At 38.5% G+C, this 25,994-nt stretch overlaps 2 protein-coding genes and 1 pseudogene across 2 annotated transcripts in view; 1 reads left to right on the top strand and 2 right to left on the bottom strand.

The window, feature by feature from the left end:
• unc5cb (unc-5 netrin receptor Cb) overlaps positions 1-9,134 on the top strand; it is a 107,901-nt gene extending 98,767 nt beyond the window's left edge. Inside the window, exons 13-17 of the mRNA XM_054612167.1 lie at positions 2,217-2,450; positions 3,123-3,272; positions 3,369-3,533; positions 5,172-5,350; positions 7,299-9,134. Coding sequence (XP_054468142.1) covers positions 2,217-2,450; positions 3,123-3,272; positions 3,369-3,533; positions 5,172-5,350; positions 7,299-7,458 — 888 coding nt within the window. The 3' untranslated portion in view covers positions 7,459-9,134. The remainder of the gene's footprint in view (positions 1-2,216; positions 2,451-3,122; positions 3,273-3,368; positions 3,534-5,171; positions 5,351-7,298) is intronic.
• A 757-nt stretch (positions 9,135-9,891) lies between these two features.
• Positions 9,892-10,717, bottom strand: LOC129102804 (bone morphogenetic protein receptor type-1B-like; annotated as a pseudogene).
• Positions 10,718-11,998: 1,281 nt separating this feature from the next.
• Positions 11,999-25,994, bottom strand: part of LOC129102846 (bone morphogenetic protein receptor type-1B-like) — a 48,918-nt gene continuing 34,922 nt past the window's right edge. The window contains exons 5-14 of the mRNA XM_054613122.1: positions 18,715-18,874; positions 18,185-18,290; positions 17,773-17,875; positions 16,432-16,528; positions 15,235-15,379; positions 14,667-14,859; positions 14,210-14,507; positions 13,933-14,102; positions 13,575-13,705; positions 11,999-13,130 (exon numbers count right to left, since the gene is read on the bottom strand). Coding sequence (XP_054469097.1) covers positions 13,005-13,130; positions 13,575-13,705; positions 13,933-14,102; positions 14,210-14,507; positions 14,667-14,859; positions 15,235-15,379; positions 16,432-16,528; positions 17,773-17,875; positions 18,185-18,290; positions 18,715-18,874 — 1,529 coding nt within the window. The 3' untranslated portion in view covers positions 11,999-13,004. The remainder of the gene's footprint in view (positions 13,131-13,574; positions 13,706-13,932; positions 14,103-14,209; positions 14,508-14,666; positions 14,860-15,234; positions 15,380-16,431; positions 16,529-17,772; positions 17,876-18,184; positions 18,291-18,714; positions 18,875-25,994) is intronic.

Consider the following 25,994-nt stretch of genomic DNA (forward strand, 5'->3'; position numbering starts at 1 on the left):
TTTGTGAATAATTTATGCTGTGTGAATATGTGTGTGTGTGTTACATGTTTGTGCCTGCACACGTATGTATGAAGCAAAGGCTTACTTTTCCACAGTGTGTTCTAATTATCTCCAAATAAGGAGCCCCAGTGCCATCCCTCAGGAGCAGTTAAAGAGTCTAATGATCAGCAATAATACTGCTGTTAAACGGCCTAGCTCACAATAAAATACTGTAATTCTTCTTCTGTCTCTTATAATAGGCTGAATTTAAGCCAATGTGCTGTTCACAGGAAAGAGAGAGAGAGCGATAACGAGAGATCAAGAGATCAAGAGAGATCAAGAGAGATCAAGAGAGAATGAAAGCCTCCCCTGACCAGACTGTCTTATCTGAAAGAAATATGTCCTGGCATTAGTGCCATTACAGAGGTTAACTACTAATGGTCCAGAAACTCAGTCTTCTATTATCTCACATACACAATGACAGGGTGTCTGATTAAGTAAAACATATTTGCTAAGTGTTATATTTTACGGTCACAGCTTTTGAGAAAAGCCAATTTAAATTCAAAATCAGTTTCAATTAACCCATTTATGCCCAAAACTGAACTTTAATTTCCTTTGGTGGAATTATACTCTGGGCTTGGCTAAATGTTCTAACTCAAGCTTTTGTGAATTACAATGTAAGATCCATGCATTGCAGCTTCAAGCATGAACAAAAAGAATGGTGCCCACACAAAAGAATGGGCGACTGTTGGTAGAGTGTCGTCCTTCAACCCCCATATTGCTCTATGAATGGGTGTGAATGGTTAGTTAGAGTCCTGATGGGCAGGTGGAACCTTGCACGGTAGCCCCGGCCACCATTGTGTGAATGTGTGTGAATGGGGGAATGATGACATGTAGTGTTAAACCGCTTTGATTGTTCGGAAGACCAGAAAAGAGCTATCCAAGTACAGTCCATTTACCATTTACCAGTTCTTGAAATTAACTCTGACCTGATAGTGGCTGATGTTTTGGTCCATTCTGTAGTTTAAGTTGATGTGGGGTCCTCTTTGTCCAGGGACATTCTCTCTTTGATTCCCTTTTTCTCAACTTTCAGGGTAGCAACAGTTTCCAACTATTTAAATAAATTGCCAATCATCCCATCTCATCACTGCACTGTCTCCACTCTCACTGTTAGGCGGTTCAATGAAACTTTCTGCCATACCCCATCTTTTGATTGAAATAGATGAATTATCTTCTGTAGATTGTATTTTTTTGTTAGCCATTTACTCTCCATCCGTCCTCTGACCCGAGTCGTGAGACCCCAACAGATCAGTATGTTAACATTTCAATTCACAACAGTTTCACACTGATAATAAAAAAAATTGTTGTACCGTTAGTTACTTGGTCAAAGTATGTCCGTACCACATTTCAAAACTTGACCAATCAGAGTGAATCTTGTGGAATTTATCCTTATACTTAATATTGTCTTTGGGCACAAATGGAATTGACGTGTTTTGTAAAAATTCTGCATGAAACTAGACAATTCAGTTCTATGACAAATGAAGTTGAAGTACACTTTTCTTTTTTTACTAATCCATCAATTTAGTCACCCCCCCAAAAAACTGAATAAACTTCATGCTCATCATTCTGCTCAGTTTCAAAACATGTAAATTAGGGAACACACTGTGACTGATTTGATTCTTTGGATGCAATGGCTATGCATATTGGTATACTGGGTATGTTTTACAAACATGTAGGGGAAAGTTAATATGACTCCCAGACCAAGTAAAACAACAAATTGAGCTCAACTTGATGTACCTTATTATCTCCATTGAATGGTGAATACTTAGAAAATGTTTTTTATAGTGCTTAAGATTGAATGGTATCATTTATAGGAATGCAAAGAAATCTTTTAATTAGATTTAGAAGAACTTGATATTGATAATCTGTCTTGGAGAAAGCAACAGTGAACTTTTTCTCTGATATTAATGGCTATACTTACTTGCCAACAAATTAAAACATATAAGAAAACTTGCAGGGGGAACAGAGCCAGAGTGACAGCTTAATAAATGCTTTTATTATGTCTTTTTCTATTTTTCTTATCTTTATCCTCTTTATAATGTTCTTTTTTCCAACTGCAAATGCTACCACAAGTAACAAAATGATGAAACATTGACAATGTCTGTTCTGTTTATTTATTTTTAGCTTATTATCTCTCACACTTGTGTCACTTTTCTGTTCTTCTTGTCCACATGTAGGATGTGGTGGTGGTAGGAGAGGAAAATTTCACCACGCCATGCTATATCCAAATGGATGATGAGGCCTGCCACATCCTGACAGAGACACTGGGTACCACCTGCCTAGTTGGCCAATCTCTGAGCGCCTCAACCACCAAGCGCCTCAAACTTGCCATCTTCGGCCCTGTCACCTGCCCCGCCATGGAATATCACATCAGAGTCTACTGCCTGGACGACACACAGGACGCCCTCAAGGTAAAATATACATCAGGTCGCATGTGTGGATCCCTTCTTTTGTCTCTGTGTTTGCAAAAGGTTATGTAGCAGAAATGAAATGTGTTTGTGAGCATTAATGATGTTTGTGAGTGTGTCATTTCGACTGAATTGTTAATGTGTGTGTAGGCATAGCCAGCAGATGAGCTGTGGGAGGCGGAATGAGAAATCATTGTGTTGGTGTGTCACAATAAGGGGAGACAAGCGCTTGCATTTGTAAAGCGTTTCTGCTCCTAGAAAGATGTAGCTGCTGCACCAACACAAAATAAGCCACCTTTATCCCTCTACTCTTTTATTGTCTCCCTCTGTTTAATACCTCCATCTACCTACATGGAGGAAAGATAAGGACAGATTATTATGCTGAGCGGGGATATTAAACACGGTTATTAAGTTTGGGAATGGGTAATGAGAGGTGATAGCGATCCTGCTGAAAGGCAATGAAGTTTGTTTCAGATGGCTGGTTCAGATTCAGGTTCTTAAAGCCCAGAGGGACACTGATGAATATATACTATTTAATTTCCAGATTAACATTACAGTATTTGCATGAAACTGCTGTAGCAAACAACAACAGTTTACAGCAACACAATAGTAGATCCATTTATGTCAAGGTCAGTATACATGGTTTCCAAAACAAGTGTGCGTTTGTGTTTTCAGGAAGTCCTACAGATGGAGAAGCAAATGGGTGGGAAGTTGTTGGACGAACCAAAGACTCTCAACTTTAAAGACAGCACCAACAACCTGAGACTTTCCATCCACGATGTCCCCCACACGTTGTGGAAGAGCAAACTACTAGCCAAGTACCAGGTAAACTGGTCGTACACCTTTTCAGAAAGATCACAAACATTTTCACATGCTCGCTGACAGCTGAGTAAATCTTCTCCCCTCTGCACTTCTCTGCAGGAGCTTTCCTTCCAGCAAGTGTGGTGCGGCTCACAGAGAAACCTCCACTGTTGCTTTACCCTGGAGCGGTTCTCTTCCAGCACTGTGGACCTGGCTTGTAAGATATGTGTGCGCCAGGTGGAAGGAGAAGGACAGATTTTTCAGCTGGACACTACACTGTCAGAGGTAGGGTTTATTCTTGCACAAATTCTCCTTTCAGCTGTAAAACTATTGTGCTGTCAACCTTCCTGTCTGGCCTTGACTGTGTTGTCATGCTGCCCCATAATTCGAGCTGTTAAACCCTGTGTATCCAACTGCATTACAAATTATTATAAATAACACATTTCATAGTGTTCATTGTTCTCTGTATCACACATTCGGCTGGACCTCCTTCTTAAAGGCGAGAAGAAATAGCAATCTCATGCTATTAATTTATAAAGCTGTTATTCTGTTGAATCTAGTAACTGCAGTACACAATCTGGTCAATCACGGCTCATGTACGCTCTTATGTGGCAGAACTGGTTTTCACGTACAGCTGTGGACGGGGGCAGAAGCAAAACATATTTTAGACACCTAAAAGACAGGCCCCACTATAATAATAAATATCCATTTAGTGTACACCATATGAATAATATTTTTACCACTTTTTCCTGTCGTCAATCATCCCTTTCCAAAGGGGAACTTTCAGTTCAGTTCCTGGTCAGAAAATATTCTATATATAGCGTACACTTAAACTGATTTTTTTTTAGGTGGGCCTTTCTTTTAGGTGTCTGAAATACGTTTAATAAAAAATATGTTTTTAAAATAAACTGTAGCCCCCATTCACAGCAGTACATTTCTATGCTTCCATGCTTGTACTCTTATCTGCTTCTCCAAACTGTTGGCGGGCCGACCATCATCTAGTGTAGGTTATACACTGACTATGGATAAGTACCTCATACAACCCATCTTCAAAATACCTGAACAATCCCTTAAATCTCAATGAGGTTGCAGATTAAAAAAAGATTAAATACAAATAAATAAAATGCAGCCTAAAAGACTGATTCTCTTTTTTTTTTAGAAACGAGCAATGCATCACAAAAAAAGATTTTAATTTTAATAATAGAGAATATGCATTTCCTCCACCACATTTCTTTCCTTCTCTCTTTGTTGTGAGAGATACTTAAATGAATTTACCCTCTATCCCATGTCCTCTTACCTCTTTTTGGCAATGTTCACAAAAAGACTGACAGGGTGTAAGACTGAGAGTCTCGACCCTATGGCCTTCATGTGGTCCTGACAGGCCAATGCGGAGCAGAGGGGGAATAATCACCCTCCAGTCGCGCTGCACTTGTTTCACAAAGGCCATCTGGCCAGGAGGATAGAGGTTGAGGGATGGCGGAGCACGCGGGCTTTGTGCTCAGTAATGAGATGAAATACAATACATGCAGTCGAGAGCTGCGGCCCTGCCTGATCTTACTTCATTTGTCTCTGGGTCTTGCTCTGGTGTCTGTAGGCAGACCTCCAGCACTTAATCCTCCTGATGCAATTTATTTGAAAATCACTCACTCGCATCAATTAATGAATAACTATAAAATAAAAAATTTACACTTTTTATCCAACCTAGACACATAATTTGTTTGAGCAATGGATCAATTTTGAGTCTCATTATGCTTCATTTTGGGAGATGTTGTTAGATGACTTACATGCTGAAAAAATGCCACTGCTACATTCTGTGTCCCTAATTCAATCTCTCTCTCTCTCTCTCTCTCTCTCTCTCTCTCTCTCTCTCTCTCTCTCTCTCTCTTTATATCTCCCTATCTCTCTCTCGCTCTCTCTCTGCAGGAAACCCAGAATATTGACACGTCTCTGCTGGACCCTGCCAGCAACATCACCACTCTGGTGGGGCCCATTGCCTTCCGCATCCCTGTCTCCATCAGACAAAAGTTGTGTGGCAGTCTGGATGCACCACAGACCAGGGGAAATGATTGGAGGATGTTTGCCCACAAACTTAACCTTGACAGGTGGGTGGAGGAAAAGTGCTGTCTGAGAGAGAAAATGAGTGACAGTAGATTTAAGTTCTTAGTGGTCACAGTCTGGCCAAAAGAACAGGCTGTCATCAGGTTTTGCTCATTTTTCAAGGGAAAATAAAAGAGATCAAGTGAATGAATTAGAGTGACTCTTCAAAAAGTTGTTGATGTGCCATTTTAGCTGGCAAACTATTTACTTTCACTAGAATTAGGCAACAAGATAACTCAGAGAACAAAACTGAAGTCTGTTATTATTTGATTTAGATTTTTCTGAGGCAGTGTGACTCATTTTGATAAGCATCTGCTGAATTGAGATTAATTGAGTTGGACTAAACTGAGACGGGCACAGAGAGAGACAAAGATATAACGATGCTTCTCTTTTCAAAACGTCACACATGTGTCTTTTGATGGTCTTGTGTGTGTGATGGAGATACAGTGTGTGTTCAGTTATAAGGTCCCACATCAGCGGGGGGGTCTTATCGCAGGCAGCAGTTGCAGATTGACGAGACCACTGACAGAGTGTGGCGTGAAGGAAGGAGAGACTTGAACCAACCTCTCATTCACAGTGATGATTCATGCAGAACCATAGTGTATACAGGGGCTCATAGTTTTTTTCACATAAAAATCTTGCACCTCTCAAATAATTACTTGACATGGCTTTGATAATCATCGTGAAACTTTACCTACAGCCAGCTAATACTGCTCATAACTCCTTATAATTGAGTTATAGTAGGTCTATCATACAGTGGAATAAAACATTATACAGTTATCACTAAACTTAAAGCTCACAAAGTCATGTTATAGCATGTTATCAATGCTTGTTAGACATTTCAGATACTAAAAGTAGAAAACTAGAATTTCTAATGCTTTGGTACATCATGGTAGTTATAACGTGGTGTGCAACCCAGGAATCAGATTCTTCTTTCAAACACTGCTATCACTTTGTAATGGAAGTATAAAGCATTATGAATGCTGAACTTAATATACTTGTTGTGATAAGTTGTCATGCATGATTTTAAACATGTATAAACAGTTTTACAAGGCATCATAAATGCATTATAATGTCTTAAAAAGTGCTTAAAATGCATTCTTGACAAGACTAATCATTCAAAGGCACTTTACAAAAAGGGTCAGAGCAGACTCTATCTGCTGAGGAGACTGAGGTCCTTTGGAGTGCAGGGAGCACTCCTGAGGACCTTTTTCGACTCTGTGGTGGCATCAGCCATCTTTTATGCAGTGGTCTGCTGGAGCAGCAGCATCTCAGCAGCCGACAAGAAGAGACTGAACAAGCTTGTCAGGAAAGCCAGCAGTGTGCTGGGGTGTCCACTGGATACGGTGGAGGTGGTGGGAGACAGGAGGATGATGGCCAAGCTATCATCCCTGATGAACAACACCTCCCACCCCATGCAGGACACCCTGGCAGCTCTGTACAGCTCCTTCAGCCACCGGCTGCTTCACCCCCGGTGTGTGAAGGAGAGGTACCGCAGGTCCTTCCTTCCTGCTGCTGTCAGGCTGCACAACCAGCTCTGCTCCCAGCAGACCACATGACACTAAAAACCTGTGCAATACAAATACACCGTGCAATTATAGTTATAATAGTTATTCTGTCTGTACATATAATATTTCAATTATTGTGGATTTTACTGTTTGTTATTGCTTATTTATAATAGTTGTTTTTATTGCATTTTATTTTTATCTTGTCTTTCTTTTACTATGTCTCTTGTGTGCACTTTACTCTATGCTGCTGTAATCCTGCAAATGTCCCCGCTGCGGGACTAATAAGGATTATCTTATCTTATCTTATCATATCTTAGACCTTCATATAAAGGGTTACCATGTCAGCACACCAGCAAAGCCTTGTGTTTTTTTCAAGAAAAAAATAATTGTATCTTACGTCCTTTTTTTTCCATCCATCTCTGTTTTGCCACAATCATCCACTCAGGTATCTTAACTACTTTGCCACCAAATCTACTCCTACGGGAGTGATCCTCGACTTGTGGGAGGCCCAGCATTTTCCTGACGGAAACCTCAGTCGCCTGGCCCAGGTACTGGAGGAGATGGGACGCCATGACAGCCTTGTTCCTGCAGCGACTGAACACTGACATCTGCCCACCAGGGAGTGTGACATTCCAGGGAGGAAGAAGACATAAAAGAAAATAAGAGAGGTGGACGCCGAAGCGCAGGCGAGTCATTTGGCATCACAATGACAAATGCTGATACACACTCACAGGTACTGTGTGTGGGTGTGTGCACACTCAGAGAAGTAAGAAGAAAGAAACCGCTAGGTCTACTCAGCCATGACCCAGTTAAACATTGGCAACAAAGGGTGTAAAAACTCGGAGGGTAAACAAGAATCTCTGTCATTTCTCTCTCGCTGTTCCACACTCTCTCTTTCTGGTACAACGACTTGATATTTTTGGTTCTTGTTTCCTTGGAAACAGCTGTCCGGTTATTTGGATAGACTGCGAATATGTGGATGATGCCCTTGCCATAAACAACAGTCTGAGAAGTGATACACTATCTAAGGTCAAAGGAGCAAAGGAACACTGCTTGGATCAGAGGAAACATCTCTCACTCTCCGAAAACAGTCTCCATAGCAACTCCATGGATGAGTATGTGTCCTGTGATAACATAGTATTTAATAATATGCCTATTTAAACATATCTTTTTTGTATTTTATGCTGCCTGTTAAGGAATATTTGGCAGTGTCCTCGCATTTTGTTTCCTGTTCTGTTATGTTTGACTGTATCATAGCACCTCCAGGTGGACTCTTGCAGTAATGACTCCTTTACGCGTACAGAGGGAAATCAATGATGTAACCATTTTACAGCTTAAGTCTTGCTGTCGTAACTATTTTTAATACTTTTTATTCATGTCATGTATAACTAATGATTTTCAATTATGTGTGCTTCTTTTACGTGATTATTTTTTTGATATCTTTTAAATATGTTTCATAAGTTGCATTGGTTATGATTTTTCTTTGTTTTCTTTGCATGTTTATTATCAGGTCATTTGGCTAATTACATCAATTTATCGCCCCTAAATAAAGGGTGGTCAAGACAATATTCCCATACTGAATAAAATTGATGACTGATGCTGATGATTTGTATGTTGTTCAAGATCATATCATCTACATTAAAGAACCTAGTCAGAAAAGAGAGATAGGGAATCAAATAAGTATATTTTTCTAGGACCAATGCAACTGAATACAAGTGCTTTGTACCAAATAATTGACTTACAGTGTATGAGGTCAAACCGAGGGCGGTCATCTAACTATCACACCATTTAAAAAGTGTCATTTATTGTGTTCGGAACTGAATGACTTTCAGCTGTAATTTTGGAAAACAGACTAGGATTCTGTGTTTGTAAAGTAATGAAGCCGTCAGTGTTTTGATGACACTGAATGTGTTCGTAAAAATATGTGATAGTTGTAAATGCAACATTCCCTTGATGCAGCAGCACTTGTGACTGTTCCAAGTGTTCTTGTTTGGTTCTTGGTTTTATTTAATTTTTTAAATTGCAGTTGTCCCAGTTTTCGTAAAGCCGTCTATGCAAACTTTGCATCTTTCTGAAACAATCTTTCCATTCTCAGTGGGCTAGCCTTTTGCATTCCCTAGTTGTTCTTCAGCTTCATGATTATTATTGTGTATAGTGAGAATGTAGCCTGTCTGTTTCTGGCACTCATGACGTTCCTTGCAACTGCTTGCATTTCATCTGTCAAGTTATTGTAAAAAGTGTAAGAAAGAATTTTTAAGACTAATAATAAATTATATTTATATGCAACATTGAAAACGGAGCATGAGAATTTCATTTTTTGCATTTTGAGATTAATTACATGAATCTTACAGCAGCATTCAAAACAAATAAGCAAGCATTTGATAACCATAGTTGTTTTATTGGAGAACGTTATCCAAATCCACTCATACACTCATTAATCACATATGTACAGATTAAATGAGAAACATGCCATAGTGATAGAGTTGACAGGGCAATTTGATGTTTTATCTGTACACAGATAAATCATTAAAAACATATTTTAACATTCAGCAAGACAATAATTATCAATAGATTTCAGTTAAATTATGAACAAATGTATTGTAAGTGTAAAGAAGAGACAATAAGGGAGAGCAAAGTCTCAGCATCTGCCAAATACACACATATGTATATATACAGAAGAATAAGAAAGTTGTGACAAATTTATTATTGATGATAAATAATGAGTTGTAAGGCATTTTTAAGACCAAAACTTCAAACATCAAAGGACAATTTAAATTAATCTATTTACTTCTTATTACCCTTTACAGTATAACTGAACAACTCCTGGCTTTTTGTTATGTGAGAAACTCATGACTGACACATTTTAATATGACACTTGCCACTTGAGAGTTTATTCCAACCTGGCAACCCAAAATGTCTTTTTAAATGCTTATTATTGCTCTAAAAAACATTTATAGATAATTAAACATGAATTCCAATTACCAAATATAAATACTTTTTAAAAATATGCATTCTTCAAAGGTGGTATAGAAAAATACTTAAAATACTTCATTGCTAGTCCAGTTATTAGCAAGTGAAGGTCTTTGTTTCTTAAAACAGATTACTCCTTTCATTGCCTTATAGGATGGATCAGAGGGCACAAGGTCACGATAAGGCAGTTAAAACTCCTCCATTATGCCCTCAGAAAAAACATATGTGGGAATGAGCAACTAGATATGTATAGAATGTGTTTAAGTGCTAAAAAAACAAAGATGATGGATTTGTTTCCTGATTTCCAGAAATGCAAAGTTGGGCCATCTCCCGAACAATGAGGCCAACACCGTATGTGCCATCAACAAAGACTTGGTTTTGTTTAGGGTTTCTTGCAACACTTCAGGCGGCATGTAGCGCTTCCTACCAACTCGTAGGTTGGGGAGATATCCACCTCGTTGGTCTGTCCGAGAGAGGCGGAAGAAACAGAAATTGAACAAATATATTTTAGGAAATGTCCAAGGTTCTCCTAAATTATATTAAAATGAGTGTTCAATGTATGTTGTACCTTGTTGCACTTGGCGGCCAGTCCGAGGTCTGCTTTACAGCAGAATCCATGTTTTCGAAGATGTTTTTACTCTTCAGGTCTCTGTGTGCAAAGGCCGGTTTGCCCTGTGTTCCATAGATCTCAGTGTGCAGGTGACAGAGTCCTGTTACGAACAAGTAGGCTAGTTTCAGCAGAGCTTTGATGTCTAAGGTGATGAACTTGAAGTAATCGTGTAAAGATCCATTGCCTGCAATTATGTAGGACTGAGTTCACAAGCTGGTTTCTTTAATATCTGCTGCTATGAATCCTTGGGGTTGGATAGAAGGGATGACAGGAAGAAGGAACATAAAATGTCATAGTGTAGCATGTTAAATAAAGTCATGTATAAGTCATAGTATAGCAGGTCAAAAAACTCATTGCATAGTATGTCAATAAAAGTCATAAAAAGTCATAGTATAGAATGTCCATTTAAAAAAAACAACTTATTTCTTTAGTATGTAGAAAAAAGGCACAAAAAGTCATAGTATAGCATGTCGAAAAGAATCCTAATAAAGAATGTCAAAAAAATCTTAAATAAGTCATATAAAAGTCATAGAATTCATATCATAGCATGTCAAAAAAAGTCATAAATAAGTCATAGAAAAGCATGTCAAAAAAAATCATAAGATAGCGTGTCCAAAAAAAGTCATATTATGACTCAGTCATAAAAGTGTGATGTAATAGCAGTAAAGGAGTTAAAAGTAGTAAAAGTAGTAAAGGTGGCATAAAATGGCATGTCAAAAAAAGCTATAAAAAAGTAATAGTATTGCATGTCGAAAGAAGTCATAAAAAAGTCATAGTATAGCATGCAGAAAAAAGTCATAATTAAGTATACCAATAAAAGTCATGAAAGAGTAATTTTTTAACACTTCAAAAGTCATATGATAACATATCGAAAAAATTCATAGTACAGCATTTCGCAAAAAGTCAAAATATAGCATGTTCGAAAAGTCAAAATAAAGTATGCTAAAAGAAGTCATTAAAAAGTCATAGAATAAGGTAAAGGTCAAAGTATAGAATGACATTAAAAAAATGATAGTAAAGAATATCGATAAAAATCATAACAGGGTATGACAAAAAAAGACATAAAAAAGTCATAGTATAGTATGTCGAAAAGTCACAAAAAAGTCATAGTATAGTATGTCAAAATAAGTAATACTATAGTATGTCGAAAAAAGACAAAAAAAATCATTGTATAGTATATCGAAAAAAGTCATTTTATAGTATGTTGTCATAATGTGTCGAAAAAAAGACAAAAAAGTCATAGTATAGTATGTATAAAAAAGTCATGAAAAAAGTTATAGTATAGTTTGTTGAAAAAGTCATTTTATAGTATGTTAAAAAGAGTCATAGTGTTAATGTCGAAAAAAGACATAAAAAAGTAATTGTATAGTATGTATAAAAAAGTCATGGTATAGTATGTTGAAAAAAGACAAAAAAATAATTGTATAGTATATCGAAAAAAGTCATTTTATAGTATGTTAAAAAGAGTCATAGTGTAATAATGAATACATTATGTTCATATGCAACATGGAAAACGAAGAATCACATACATGTTTGACATAAATACACAAGCCACGAGATGCATAGTCATTTTATTCAGGAATGTTATCCAGATCCACTCATACACTCATCAATCACATATGTACAGATTAAATAAGGCACATGCCATAGTGGTAGAGTGGACGGGACATATTCTGTACACAGATAATTCATCAAATACCCAATTTTACATCCAGCAAGGCAATCAATAGATGACAGCTAAGTTATATACAAATTAATTGTGAGTGGAAAGAAGAGACAATGAGGGAGAGCAAAGCCTCAGCCTCGGTCCTGAAGGACAATCAAAAAATCCCAAATTCGTTGATGACAAGTCTTTTATGCAGAGGTCTTGTTTTAATATTGATATAAAATTTGCATATGAATACTACATAGAAAACTCTGTTTCTGCTGGACATGTTTTATCATTAGTTTGGTCTTTCTTGGCTTAGTACTGTAATAATAATAATAATAATAAATAATAATAATAATAATAATAATAATAATATCATTGACCATGAGGTCACTGACTGTGAATTACATATTTCTTTTGGTGTATGACAGTAACCATTGACGGAGATAACTGAGTCCAAAAAAAGAAATGTGAAGATAGCTGTTACAGTACAAAAGACTGAACATAGAATACTGCAATATGGCTTTAGAAGGGCAGAGCAGAGGCTTCCTCTGTTTAGAACTAAGCAGAGGGATATTAGTGCTCCTCTCCCTCAATGGTCCCTGTCTGCCTGCCCATCTGGGCAGTTTGGACCTGACAACCACTCAGCTTTCACAGAAAGCAAAACCCGAACACTTGGTCTGAGGCAGAGGTGGCTCAGACATTGAGCAGGAAGATCTCCCTTGACATAATACATCTTTTGCCCCTCATTTTTCTGGGTCCCTGTCGACCATTATCTGTATCACTCATCCTTGCTGTCGGTTTCCTTTGTCCCATCTTTCAGAGGCTCTTTTCACCCCCCCCCTTTCTTTTATTGGCCAGTGTAAGTGACGCTGTGCCAGTGGCAAGTCTCTGGTGATGAGAGCCTCTCTCTTAACTCTCTGTCACAGTTTGATGTCTTGGGTCTCTAACATCTTCGCCAGGGTCTTCTTCACCCTCAGGGCTGTGAGGCGACAGGTCGGGTTGTGAGCCCAACACTCAGACATCAGTTTTCCCATCTGCCTTAAACACTGAAGACACATATACATATAAATAATAATAATAATAATAATAATAAGGAACAATACTTTTAAAAACTTGTGTAACTTGCGACAAATGGATTATTGATGATGAATTATATGTTATAAAGCTTTTATCTAGCTCTTTAAATAGTCAGAACACCACGTCAATTAATCTATTATTGACCACGTATTATGTTTACAGTTCCGGGCTTTTGGTTATGTGAGAAACCAATGACTCATGACTGACTCACTTTCTAAAATGCCACTTGTTCTACAGTGATAAATGTGGAGATTATACACCAACCTGGCAACACCAAGTGTTTTTAATGACTTATTATTGTTATATAAAATATGTATAGATAATTCACTAAACATTAGTAAAGCCAATGCCACATATAAAGACTTTATAAAAATGCATTGTTTGAAAGGAGTATAGAAAAACATTTGAAATACCTCATCGCTAGTCCAACGATTAGCAAATGAAGGTCTTTGTTTTTTAATACAGACAACTTCTCTCATGTCCTCATAGGATGGATCAGTGGGCACAAGGTCATGATAGGGCAGCTGATACTCCTCCACAATGCCTTTAGAAAAACACAGATGTGGGAATCAGGATTGTCCTTTAGAAAACATCTAGACATGTATACATCATGCTCAAGTAAAAAAAAGAAGAAAGAGATGGATTGTTTTATATATGTTAATTATGCTGATATGTTCGTATGCTTGTATCTATATTCTTATATTTTGTCCTTAAATGTAAACAATTTGAGTTTATGTGTAATGAAATGTGATAAATATTTTTTTTCCTCACCTCCAGAAATGCATCGTCGGGCCATCTCCCACACAATGAGGCCAAAACTGTACATGTCAGCCATTATAAAAGACTGGGTCTTGTTCAGGGTCTCTTCCAAGACTTCGGGGGGCATATAGCGCTTCGTACCAACTCGTAGGTTTGGAGGAAAATCCACCTCGTTGGTGTCACTGAGAGAGGGACGAGAAACAGAAATGGAATAAAGTTATTTCAAGAAATGTCTAAAATACTCCAAATCTTAACATGAGTGTACAAACGTCTAAAATGTATGTGGTACCTGTTAAACTTGACAGCCAGTCCTAGGTCTGCTATACAGCAGAATCCGTTCTTTTTTACCAAGATGTTTTTACTCTTCAGGTCTCTGTGTGCGATGGCTGGTTTACCCTGTGTGCCATAGATCTCAGTGTGCAGGTGACAGAGGCCTGATATAGATGAGTAGGCCAGTTTCAGCAGAGCCTTAACATCTAAGGTGTTGGACTTGAGGTAGTCGTATAAAGACCCATTCTCGTGGTAGTCCGTAATTAAGTAGAGCTGAGTCCACGAGCCGGTTCCTTTAATATCTGCTGCTATGAATCCTGGGGGTCGGAAATCAGAATCAGAATCAGCTTTATTGGCCATGTAAGTGTATGCATACAAGGAATTTGACTCCAAGAAGGTATGCCAGGAATGAAAGACACATATGCAACACAAAAGTCACACTTGTTTTCTATTTCTCTTTTCACACTTCCCCTTACCCAGTATATTGTCATGTCTCATCAGGAAGGTCTGATATATTTCAGTCTCTCGGAACCAGCTGTCTTCTTCTGTGGTGAAGAAGACTTTAACAGCCACTCTCTCTCCTCTCCACTTGCCCATCCATACCTCTCCGTATCGCCCTTTTCCAATCTGCTTAACCATCTGAATCTGTTTGGCGATCGTGCGCTGCACCTGGAAACAGGTTATTATAAAAAAATAAAAGATTGTGTGGTTTATTATGCCTATTGCCTTTAAATACTCTTTTTAAAAACATTCGTTATAGACATATTGATTATTGGATCTTCATCATTACAACAACTTATTCATTTGTGGTAAACACTCTTTCCTGTTTTTTAAATAGATGCGCTACCATGGAAGACACTTTAAATGAGTGCAGATTGTGGGCCTTCTGTCTCAATGTGCTTAGTACAGTTGTATATAATTATTCTGATTATATCCATATCACCGAGCCCTAGGCGAAAGTACGAGACAATGCAGTCATTTATTGCTGTTCTATAAGGGCTGGGCTTGTGATGTTGAGCCAGATGTGCACTTATTGGTTCTTACCAGTAGAGGGAGTCCTGACCCTGACCCAGACCCGATGCTGCGGGAATGCTCTATCAGGTCCTTCAGGGACTCCCCAGGGGGGATGTAGGTCTCCTCCTGCTCCAGATCAATACTGTAGCGTGGTCGTGATTCCTGCCGCTTATATCTGCCATACAAAGGTGATGCAATGTTTACTAAATACCAGTGTTGTAGTAGTTGTAGAAAGAACACTGTTTTGAAGGTCTCAGTTTTGTCTCAGAATCCACAACATATTCACTCTGTCTTGTCTTGGTCTCAAACAAAGAAAACTAGTTGTTTTAGTCAAGACCAGTCAAGACCACATCTGCAGGGATATCACCAAATTGCCTGTGAATTATCTGATTTACTTTTTAACATCATAGAAAACTAAGGAAAATTTCCAACCTTAAAAGCCCTTCTATGACTTTATCAAGTAATTTCCCATGGTGCACTTATAAATAAACATGTATATAGATTATATCATAAAATGTGATAAAAAAACAAAAAAAAGTTAGGTATGTCCTTAAAATGTCCCCCAAAAAAGTAATAGTAAAGGAAATGTTGTGGAAAAAATAGTCATAGTTTAGTATGTCATCAAAGTGTTAAAATGAAAAATACTTTTTAGTATAGAAAGTAGTATAGAATGTTGTTACAAAAGTCATTAAAAAGTATTTATAAGTAATTTAAATAACATGACTTATTATATATATTTAGTCACGTTTAACATGTATAACAGTATTACGTCATTAAAATGTCAAAAAAGTAAATTATAACATGCCATTAAAATGAGAAAGTCATAGTATAGAACGTAATTCAATTGTCATTAAATGTAAAATAAAGAGTCATGAAAAAAATATATTTAAGTTAACTACAGAAAAACTTTCATAAAAAAAAATCATAGTACAGTATGTGATCAAAATTACTTTAAAAAGTTGTTGACAGCAAAGCTAAGAACTGACTTCTTTCACCAACGTACTGAAAAAGTATTTCAACTGTCGAAAGTCAGGGTAATCCATAAAAAAATCTAAATGCAATCCCTTTACATTGTCATAAAATAGTCATAGTATAATATGTCATTAAAATGCCATAGAAAAGTCATAGTATAGTATGACAACAAAAAAAAGTATTGAAAAAAATCATTCCACACATCAGGAGTGTGAATGTGTTGATACATGCATTAGATGTCTTCTAGAATCTCACCTGAAGTAGAAGAAAACGAGGATGAGACCAAGGATGATACTGCAAACTGTGATTGAAATGAAGAGAGCCATGTACTGGATACTGCTGTCGACGTAATCTAAACAAGTGGGGAGACATATTCATAATATTTTAATGTCATTTTATTTATCTTATCACCCCTAAGTGAGATAGAAAGTCTGTTAAATTAGAGGTGATGTTGACAGTCTTTCTTCTTTTTAATTGTATTTCAGCTCCAACATCTTTTTCATTTTCATTAGCATGAACAAGCTCCTTTTCCCCTTGCCCCCTCTCACCCTTTCCTCCACCCCCCACCCCCCACTCTCACAGTGTGTGATCGATCACATCCCCTTCCTGAATTCCACAGATCAGTTGTCACACTGACAGCGCTACAGAAATCCCCGGAGGCCTAAAGCAGCTCTGGGACTCTAGCCTTTCTGCCGTGCTCCTGCCAATCAGGCACACAAACAGATCATGGTGTGCATAGAACCACACACACACAAAAAGAAGGTCTAGCGGACAAAGAAAAACTGCATGAACAGCAAAGTGTCTTATGAACACTCTGCAAGTTCATAGAGGAAAATGATAGCGCGAAGGGAAAACTAAAAAAATCTCACTTCCGGACTTACTGCTGAATAAAGTTGTCAAGCCTTTGGCTGAACCGTTGGCTTGTTTGCCACCCATCTGATCACAGAACAGCTTTTTTTTGCTTCGTTGTTGCAATGTTGGCATGTTCTCACATCTCAGTGTTAACTTTGGTGAGTAGAGTGTTATCCTAGCTGTGGGAATTGATAGCCAAATAATAATAAAAAACAAAAATTGAACAGTCTTTTATTCTCAAAATGACTATTTGTTTTTCTCGCTGTTTGCTTGAAGGTCAAAACGAAGTGTGAGGCTGTGTGAAAGCGTAATGGTGAGTTTGTATGACAGAGAAAGGGAACGAGAGAGAGAGAAGGAATGTGTGTGTGTGTGTGTGTGTGTGTGTGCGTGTTGGTGTGTTGCAGAGTAACAGATGGACAGATATCTCACATCCGTCCCAAGGCAAGAAACTCAAGCAGGCCCTGGGGAGAGGCTGTCCTTTTCATTAGAGGGTGAGAGAACAAGCCAAGCCTACAGGCTCTGTTTCACCTGCCTCTTTCTCTCTCTCATTCTCTCTCTCTCCCTTCCCACCCGGAGCAGCATGTGCCACTTCACTCCAGCACCACACTGTGGTTTGTAACAGTTTAAACTGTCACTACCCATCACCACCCAGTGTGGCCTGAATGAGCCCGTTCTAAAAGGCCCCTCAAGTGGGGGACAGGATTACAGTGTGTTAAATCCTGTGCCAACAAGTGTGTGTCTTACCTGATGTCATGAGTGGAGGAAGAGTAGGGTGCAGGTCTCTGTTGCAATAATCCTGATCCGTGCAGCACTCGAGAGCTCTCCTCAAACGAGCATTCCACGTGTCCTATCACACACACAAACGCACATAAAACACATGCCTTTCTACATGTGAAGACACAAGAGAAGGGAATATCTACAGGGACACTTACTCCTAATGAGAATATTTTACAACATACCAAAGGTTTTTCCCACTGTGTGTAAAGATAGCGGTGCAAGACAAGTGTGATTTAAATAGGTCTCACTAAGAGCAGCAGTGAGTGAAGGGAAGCTCAAAGGCTTTACAACAGCTCATGCAGAAGGACACACTTACACAGACAAGTACAGGAATACACACAAATATACAAAACACACACACACACATATCTGAACTTACTCTGCACTGGAACTCGAAGCCGGCAAGACCCAAACAACCTGCAGTGAGCACTGCCACGCCCACCTCCTCCTCCTCCTCCACCATGGTGAAGCAATAACCATCAGTCCTACCAAAATGCACATACATCATCATATGAGTGAACATTGCCTGGGAGTCTTTTCATCATTGTCTTCATCATCATACAGAAGATGTTCAGGTTCAAAAGTATTTTATTGAAACTTAATTCAGTATTGAAACTGCTTATTTATTTCACTATATGCACCTACATTTCTGTAATATACAGCACATGCCATAACCACCAATATGAAGGGTCAGCTAGGGAAAGTGTTAGTGACCTTCATCTCAAAGCGCTTTAGGGATCTAATTAAAGAAAGTAGCTAAAGTAAACATCTGCCTAATGAGGTAATCTCTGATATATAAGTGTAGATAATCATTTGCATTGTCTTTTAATAGCCTTGATATAAACAAATATTTTCCTAGTCTGCCTATATGTGCTCAATGAGCATAGTTGTGTGTGTGCTTCACCGTACATGCAGGTGTTGTTGACAGAGTCCTCTGGGCAGTGGTGGTAACAATGACACCGAAGCAAGTTCTGATCGGACACTGTGGGTGTGCTGCTGCTCTCCTCTGCCCTTCGCTCCGATCCCCCCTTCCATCCGTTCTTCAGCAGCATGGTGTCCAACATGTTGGCTAGAGAGAGAGCGAGAGAGCAAGTGAGCGAACGAGAGATTTAGCACCACATAAGGCAAATACATCTGGTCACTCTTCTGGCTCCAGCAGAGCCAGAGGGGTAAAGCTTAAGTACATACACCTCAGGGAAATTAAAGACGGAATAAATCAAAGGATCCAAACAGAATTTTTGCTAATTTCCAAAGGGAAATTAGCAAAAACTTTTGAGATATATAGTTCTGCCTGCCTTGGCACAGTAACCATGGCAATTCAATCCACAGAATGTGTGAATACAGTATGTGCTGCTGAAAGCAACCATGCTGTTCTGGACTGGACTCAATGTACCTGCATGAAGTCTGGAACTAGAATAACACTACTCACCAGAAAGAAGTCTTTGTGCTGTGGGTGCGTGTGTTTGTGTGTGTGTGTGTGTGTGTGTGTGTGTGTGTGTGTGTGTGTGTGTGTGTGTGTGTGTGTGTGTGTGTGTGTGTGTGTGTGTGTGTGGGTGTGTGTGTGTGCGTGTGCGTGCATGTCTGCCAGTCTAAAAGTGCTTGTGTATTTAATGCAAGTATGCATAGTGCTTTTGAAATGTGTGGGCGGCTGCAGTATCTATCTACCATATTTGCCGAAGATACAACCTTTTCAGAGCTTGAGCTTTCTTATATAATTTATGGTATTCTTTATGTTGATCTGCAATAAATCAAATCCTCCAAACCAACAGTAGAATTGAATGTCAAAAGAACTGATAGAGAAATCAAAAATGTTTCAATAAACCTGTTATATGTTGAACTCGTCAATGAGGAGACTGTCACTCCTTAACATATATACTAAAAAAATAGAAAGCTGTTTTTTGTTAATTATCTCTTATGCACCTTTTGCATCCTCTATCCCAGAATCGATCTCCAAATAGCACAGAATAGTTGACAGACATCATTAGTTTGTTATAAAAAACTCTGGAGTACCGGATATATAGCATGATTTAGTGTTTATCTCATGAGAGGAGGAATAACATTTCCACCAGGCAATACCGTAAAACACAGTACAGAAACAGAGTCAAGCCAACTACAGTAACACAGTACAAGTGTATTCACATAAACCAGGAGATAAATAGTATTGCTCTTGACTTGCTCATCCGTGAAGGTATTAACTGTTGCAACTGCCACTGAACACTAAATCAGTCCAAGGTTGTGATGTGAACAAAAAGGAATATATATTATGCTATTTAACTTTCCTAAACTGTACTTAACTAAATTTTGATTGTGAAGGAAAAAATGGGAACCAACTAGAATTTTCAAACATTAACCCATAGCCTAATATTCTGAAAGAAATATTGTAATAATTACCATTAGCATATTTTAATTAGCATTATCATATTTCATAATAGGTATAATCCAATATCCATTTGTAGTTCATTAATAATGCTCATCTTCAAATGTTAAGACACAAACGTGTTAATTATCCGATTAAAAACGTCTTCTGTTAAATTATTTATTAAGAATGATTATTAATACACTGTGCAACCTCTTTATCCTTACTATCAAGTAACTGAAGGTGGACGCATTCATCAGTGGAGCGTAAAACCAGTTCAGACAGCAGCTCATCCCTTAAGACCTTTGTGGTCAGAGAGCTGCACAGTGTTATGCCACACTGGCTGTCTTCCTTTCTCTCTCTTTCCTCTTCAGATCCCGTGTTAAATTATTTATATAATAAAACTGTAGATTTTCTATCTGAATTGAAAATCCTGAGTTAGTTTGCATAACAAAGAGCAATCACAAGCAACTATAAACCGAAAGCAAAGACATCAAAGGTGTACATCCCTGCATTACATCCATCCATCCATAAAATCCAAGAATAGCTTCCTGTGTGTAATATGTGTAAGTAGATCTAGGCAGTACAACAGCCGAAAAAAGCCAACAAGCCACTGAAAAAGGGGACATGAGTAATCCTCTACAGGACTGCATGATGAAAAAGCTGAATCAGAGAGTGGCACAGTATGAACACACTAGCTGTTCTCTGAGTGGGACTCGGTGTGCTTCCAACCTGATCTGTGTTACTGTTTCTGACTGAGGGAAGGTTTGTGGAGGTGTTTTGATCCTCCCTCACAGTGGCCTTGGTTTGTCTATCACATCTGTTTACAAGTGTGCAAAAAAACAAAAGAAAACAAGAGGGGAATGTTTCACGAAGTACATTCTGTCCACATCAGCTCTGTTTTATTAAAACCTTTACCAAGGCGGTAAGTGAGCAAAACAGACAGGGGCAGGTCACTCCGGAGAATCTTGCTTTGGAGTAAAACAGCGAATGTTTGCAAATCTACAGCCTTGAAAAGATGTAACACTTAAACTTGACCGATCAAGAGCTGATCTGTAAAGTTAAAATCAGACAGAGTACTGCCTTAAAAATCATATTAAAAAATGCACCTCATTTGCTTTCTCTTTTGTTTAACTTGTTCAAACCATCGAGTGAAGAGTTTACCATCCAGTATGTAAAGTGGCAGCACATATTTCTGGTTGCATAACACATTGCACAACAAGTTTATGTACACTTCCTACACATAAGCATGTTATAATATAGTGCAGCCTTTGACTTGACACTAAATGATCAATCCAATCACATTACCTACATAGTGGACTTAAATACGTTAATACATGTTTTATCTATTCCCCAAGCAAACCTTACCTTATGCACTTATTATTAAGGACAAAATTAGATATTTATATCAAGATGATTGTTTATCTTCTGTCTACAACAAGCTGACAATAGCCTTAAAGAGAGTTTGATTGTCATTTATTGTAATGTTAAGGGCATAAGGGGCTTAGTGTCAGCATTAAAGTTAGCAGAGGATGTATGCTAAAAGTTTATGTAGTAATTTCTGTAGAATGTTACATAGCATAAGATTTGTGTTCAAAGACAGTGTGTGTGTGTGTGTGTGTGTGTGTGTGTGTGTGGTGTGGGTGTGGTCTTGCAGGTCTTGCATCTTACATGGTATATAAAAACCTTTTTTACTACAGTCACTGTGTGTTCAACGGACTATTAAAGAGGCTATAGGATGTAAAGCCAGCGGGAGTCTTACAGTAAGGTAGAGGCCATCTTTGTTCCCTTCGCATACGTTCTACTAACAAAGAGCTTTTCTTCCTGACCTAAAACACCTCATTCATAAGGGGAAAAAAATCATCCTGGTATAAAATAGCCTTCCTGCAAGTAGATAGACTAAAACGCAACTTAATAGATTCGGTTATATCAAATCAAAAGTTGAGTTATTATTATCAATACATGACAGAAGTGCATTGTTTTTCACTCAGACATAAATGAACATAGTTCATTGTCCCTTTCTCTCACACACACACACACACACACACACACACACACACACACACACACACACACACACACACACACACACACACACACACACACACACACACACACACACACACACACACACACACACACACACACAACACACACACACACACAACAAACAGACTTGCTGTGTCAGCCATGAGGCACACTCAAGGTCACCCCGACATCTGATCTGCATCCCCCACACATTCCACAGGCTGTTCCTCAAACTAGACACACACAAACACAGACATAGACACACACACACACGAAGCAATTAGAAGTTACATATAGTGAATTACTCCAGCTGGAGACGTTCAGTTACAGCTCATCACTGTCGGTGGCACTCCATCTTAGGCATGTCCGAAATGGCTTCAGCATTTCCAAAACTATCTGAATAAGTGATGACGGATCATGTGTCTTCTTCCTGACCATGTTTTTCATCTCTTTTGCAATGAACACTATCAGTGTGGTTTGTGACATTTCCTCCTTCCACACTTCCAGGAAAGCTTTCCTTGGTGTAAGAGGTAGCATGACTGTGGACCGTGTGTCACTCCTATGATGATACTAATGACACACATGAACCAAACTGACTTTATCCAACAGCTCTCACTCTAGGATTTTGTATATATTTATTGCTGCATTTTCAAATATATGTTTCCTTTGTTTGCCTATTCTCAGCTCTTAATTCTGTCTGACTGTCCTTGAAGAGGCCCGTTTTTTGGGGGCTTTTCCTTGTTCTCACTCAGGTCCTAAGGTTGGGGAAGTCTGTCAGTTGTTCATTTAGACAGTGATGTGATTAAGGTCAAACACACTTGAGCCATAATGAACTGACTTGTTATTACATACAATTAATCTACTGGTTTGTTCAAGCGAACATGCATGGCATGGAAGACAGCAACCCATATTGTACAAATCCATCACACCATGTGTACAACCAACATGCTGGCCATCCTGTGACCTTGATGCAAAACCAAACACAAAAACACAAATATAAAAAAACCAGAAACAAAACAAAAGTCTTGTGTGAGGTAGATTTGCCCAAACTAAAAATTTTATATTTTATTAATGAGATATGTTTGCGCCCCACTCTATTCCCAAACAACTGAGGAGCAGCATAAACGGAAGTCTACAGCATTGGCAAGACATAAGTCATTTTATTAAATTTTTCTTGCACATCACCATTTCATACCAGTACAGGAAAGCTGAAAAAGGACATTTTCCTAAACATACTTGGATGATCAGTGTATGGTCACAAATACGACACAAATGCAACAGCAAGAGAAGAAAAGGTCAAATGTAATACAACTTTTCTTACATTAAGAATGTTTAATGTTTCAAAGAAAAAGGATCTTTCGCAGTGGATTGCTGCAGAACAAGAGTCAGTGATGAGTCAGGAGTAGGGCATTTTAAAGAAATGTGCTTTGTGACCTTTGTGACCTTGTTAACTGAATACTATTTGTCTATTTCATTTGTAGCCTTATATGTGTGTGTACTGCTGTGCACTGTTGAAGCATTTATCTGAAATGATGTCCCATGAAAACAATGATTAATTTAATCCCAGATGTAAAGGTAAAATTGTCCTCTATTAATCTCTGAATTGAATTCCTGAATAATATTTATATTGTCCAAGGCTACTTTGGATTTGTTTTGTGCACTAGAGACAGAAGTGTGTGATGCAACCTTAACTACTAATGTTGTTATCCAGACACTGGCAATCAATAAATATAATGTTAGAATATTGTGTTAGGGTTTTCATTCAAGAAATAACTGGAAATCAATGCAAAACAGAATTACTGCCATTACCAGTGATACGTTAGGAGAGAAATCTTACCTGGGGGGAATTTAATGGCCGGGAAAACGAGAGAAAAAAACCCTCTGCATAACGTTTTCCAATTAGTACGGTTGTTTCACAAGAGCCAACTTCAGAGTTCTACAGCCATTTAATCTGTGAGCTGAGACCTTCACACAGACAGTTCATCACAGGCCGAGAGGAGGACATCAGAGAAAAGGGAGATAAGTTACTCCAGGTGGCCGATATAAATCACCTCCTCAAAGGAGACATCTTCCCCTGTGTCTTCAGAGTGCACTCTGACCCTTAAGAGGTCAAAACCAACCTGCAAAGGGGCCATCCATCCTCCTCCACCCTACTACCGCACCATCATCCCTCTTAACCCCCTACAGTCTTCAAAGGACTCTGCCACACGAGACACTCACGCACGTGCACATATTGTACATGCGCGCGCACACACACACACACACACACACACACACAAAGAACGTGTCGGAGGAGCAGCACATTCCACAATCTCTCCTCCATATCTGCCAAAACCACATGGGGTCTACCATTTCCACTAAGTAGCTTCCAGCAACCTGTTCTGTGTTTACCAGCCAGGACCATGACTGCTGGTCTGAAGGACTGAGGTGGTCACTTTCAGGCTCCCACCACTCGCAGCAATAATGCTTAAGCTAATTTATGGAGGGGAGACGTGCATACTCCGCTCCACGTTACCCCAACCACACTGACAGAAATACTAGCTCAACTCGCAGGGATTCACAATGTTTGCAGAGAAAAGAAAGCTTTCCACAAAGGTGTGAATACAGCAGAGAGCTGCTATATCCACAGCAAAATTCTCAAACACAGGGCAGACACAGACATACTGACTTTGGTATATTCCAATGAATTCTAAGAACGAGAGCGAGAGTGATATCATATATTGCATATAAAAGGGTAAGAGAACCAGTTATTTAAGAGGAGCCATATAAACCATATTATGAAGAACATGTTTATTTCTTTAAAAAACATGCATTTCTCAAGGAAATTAATTTGGGATTAGCAAAGCCTCTTTCGATATATAAGTGTGTTTTGCCAGCATGAACATGTCCTTATTTCCATACTTATTTTCCTCTTTACCATTTTAAGTATAGTTGTACAGTATTTATTTAATATATTCATATTATTATTATATCATTAAATAGGTATATCCTTTCATCAATGATCTGTAACCACCTATTCTAATCAAGCTGACTGGCCGCCAGGCAATCACAGCGCTGACACATAGAAACAAACAAACCATTCCACTCATATTCAGAGATAGAGGCGATTTGGAGTCATCAATTAACCCAACCAACATGTTTTTGGACAGTGGAAGGAAGCAGGAGAACCCGGAAAAAAAAGCCATGCCAACATGGGGAGAACATGCAAACTACACAATAGCAAATCAGCATTTGAACCTTACAATAATAAAATAAACAACAATAGTGTTCACATTACGTTTAAAAAAAAAATACAATAAAACAGGTATACACACACAAACGAACACACACAGAACAGGTGTAGATGCTGGCATGTTCTGAAACCAAGGCTTTGTATTGACCACAGTATGGTGTACGTGTGTGGCGCTCATCCCCACACACTTTCTCAATCCTATCTTCTCTTAATTATTCCTGCTCTTGTCAACTTCAAGATATATTATTTAACAATGTCTATCCACAATGCCCATCAGTTCATATCACACTTAGTCCTTCTATCCATGTGGTCTGGACTTACTGGAAAAATCCACAAGCCACTGACTAATGCTGGGCTCCATTACAGACATTGTAAGAGACTACAGCCATAGCGCCACCACAATGTCATTTTACCCCACAATATTACCTCTTCCAAAAAAGTGTTTTTCTCAAAGTTGATCAAGGTTATAATTTGAATTTCCAACTCACATGTTTTTTCTTGTGTTACCAAATCTACAGTATTATTTATTCATGTATTGGGGAAGTTCATAATTCAGAGGTAGCAATTCCTAAA

This window comes from Anoplopoma fimbria, chromosome 14 (assembly GCF_027596085.1).
Source record: "Anoplopoma fimbria isolate UVic2021 breed Golden Eagle Sablefish chromosome 14, Afim_UVic_2022, whole genome shotgun sequence".
Classification (NCBI taxonomy): domain Eukaryota; kingdom Metazoa; phylum Chordata; class Actinopteri; order Perciformes; family Anoplopomatidae; genus Anoplopoma; species Anoplopoma fimbria.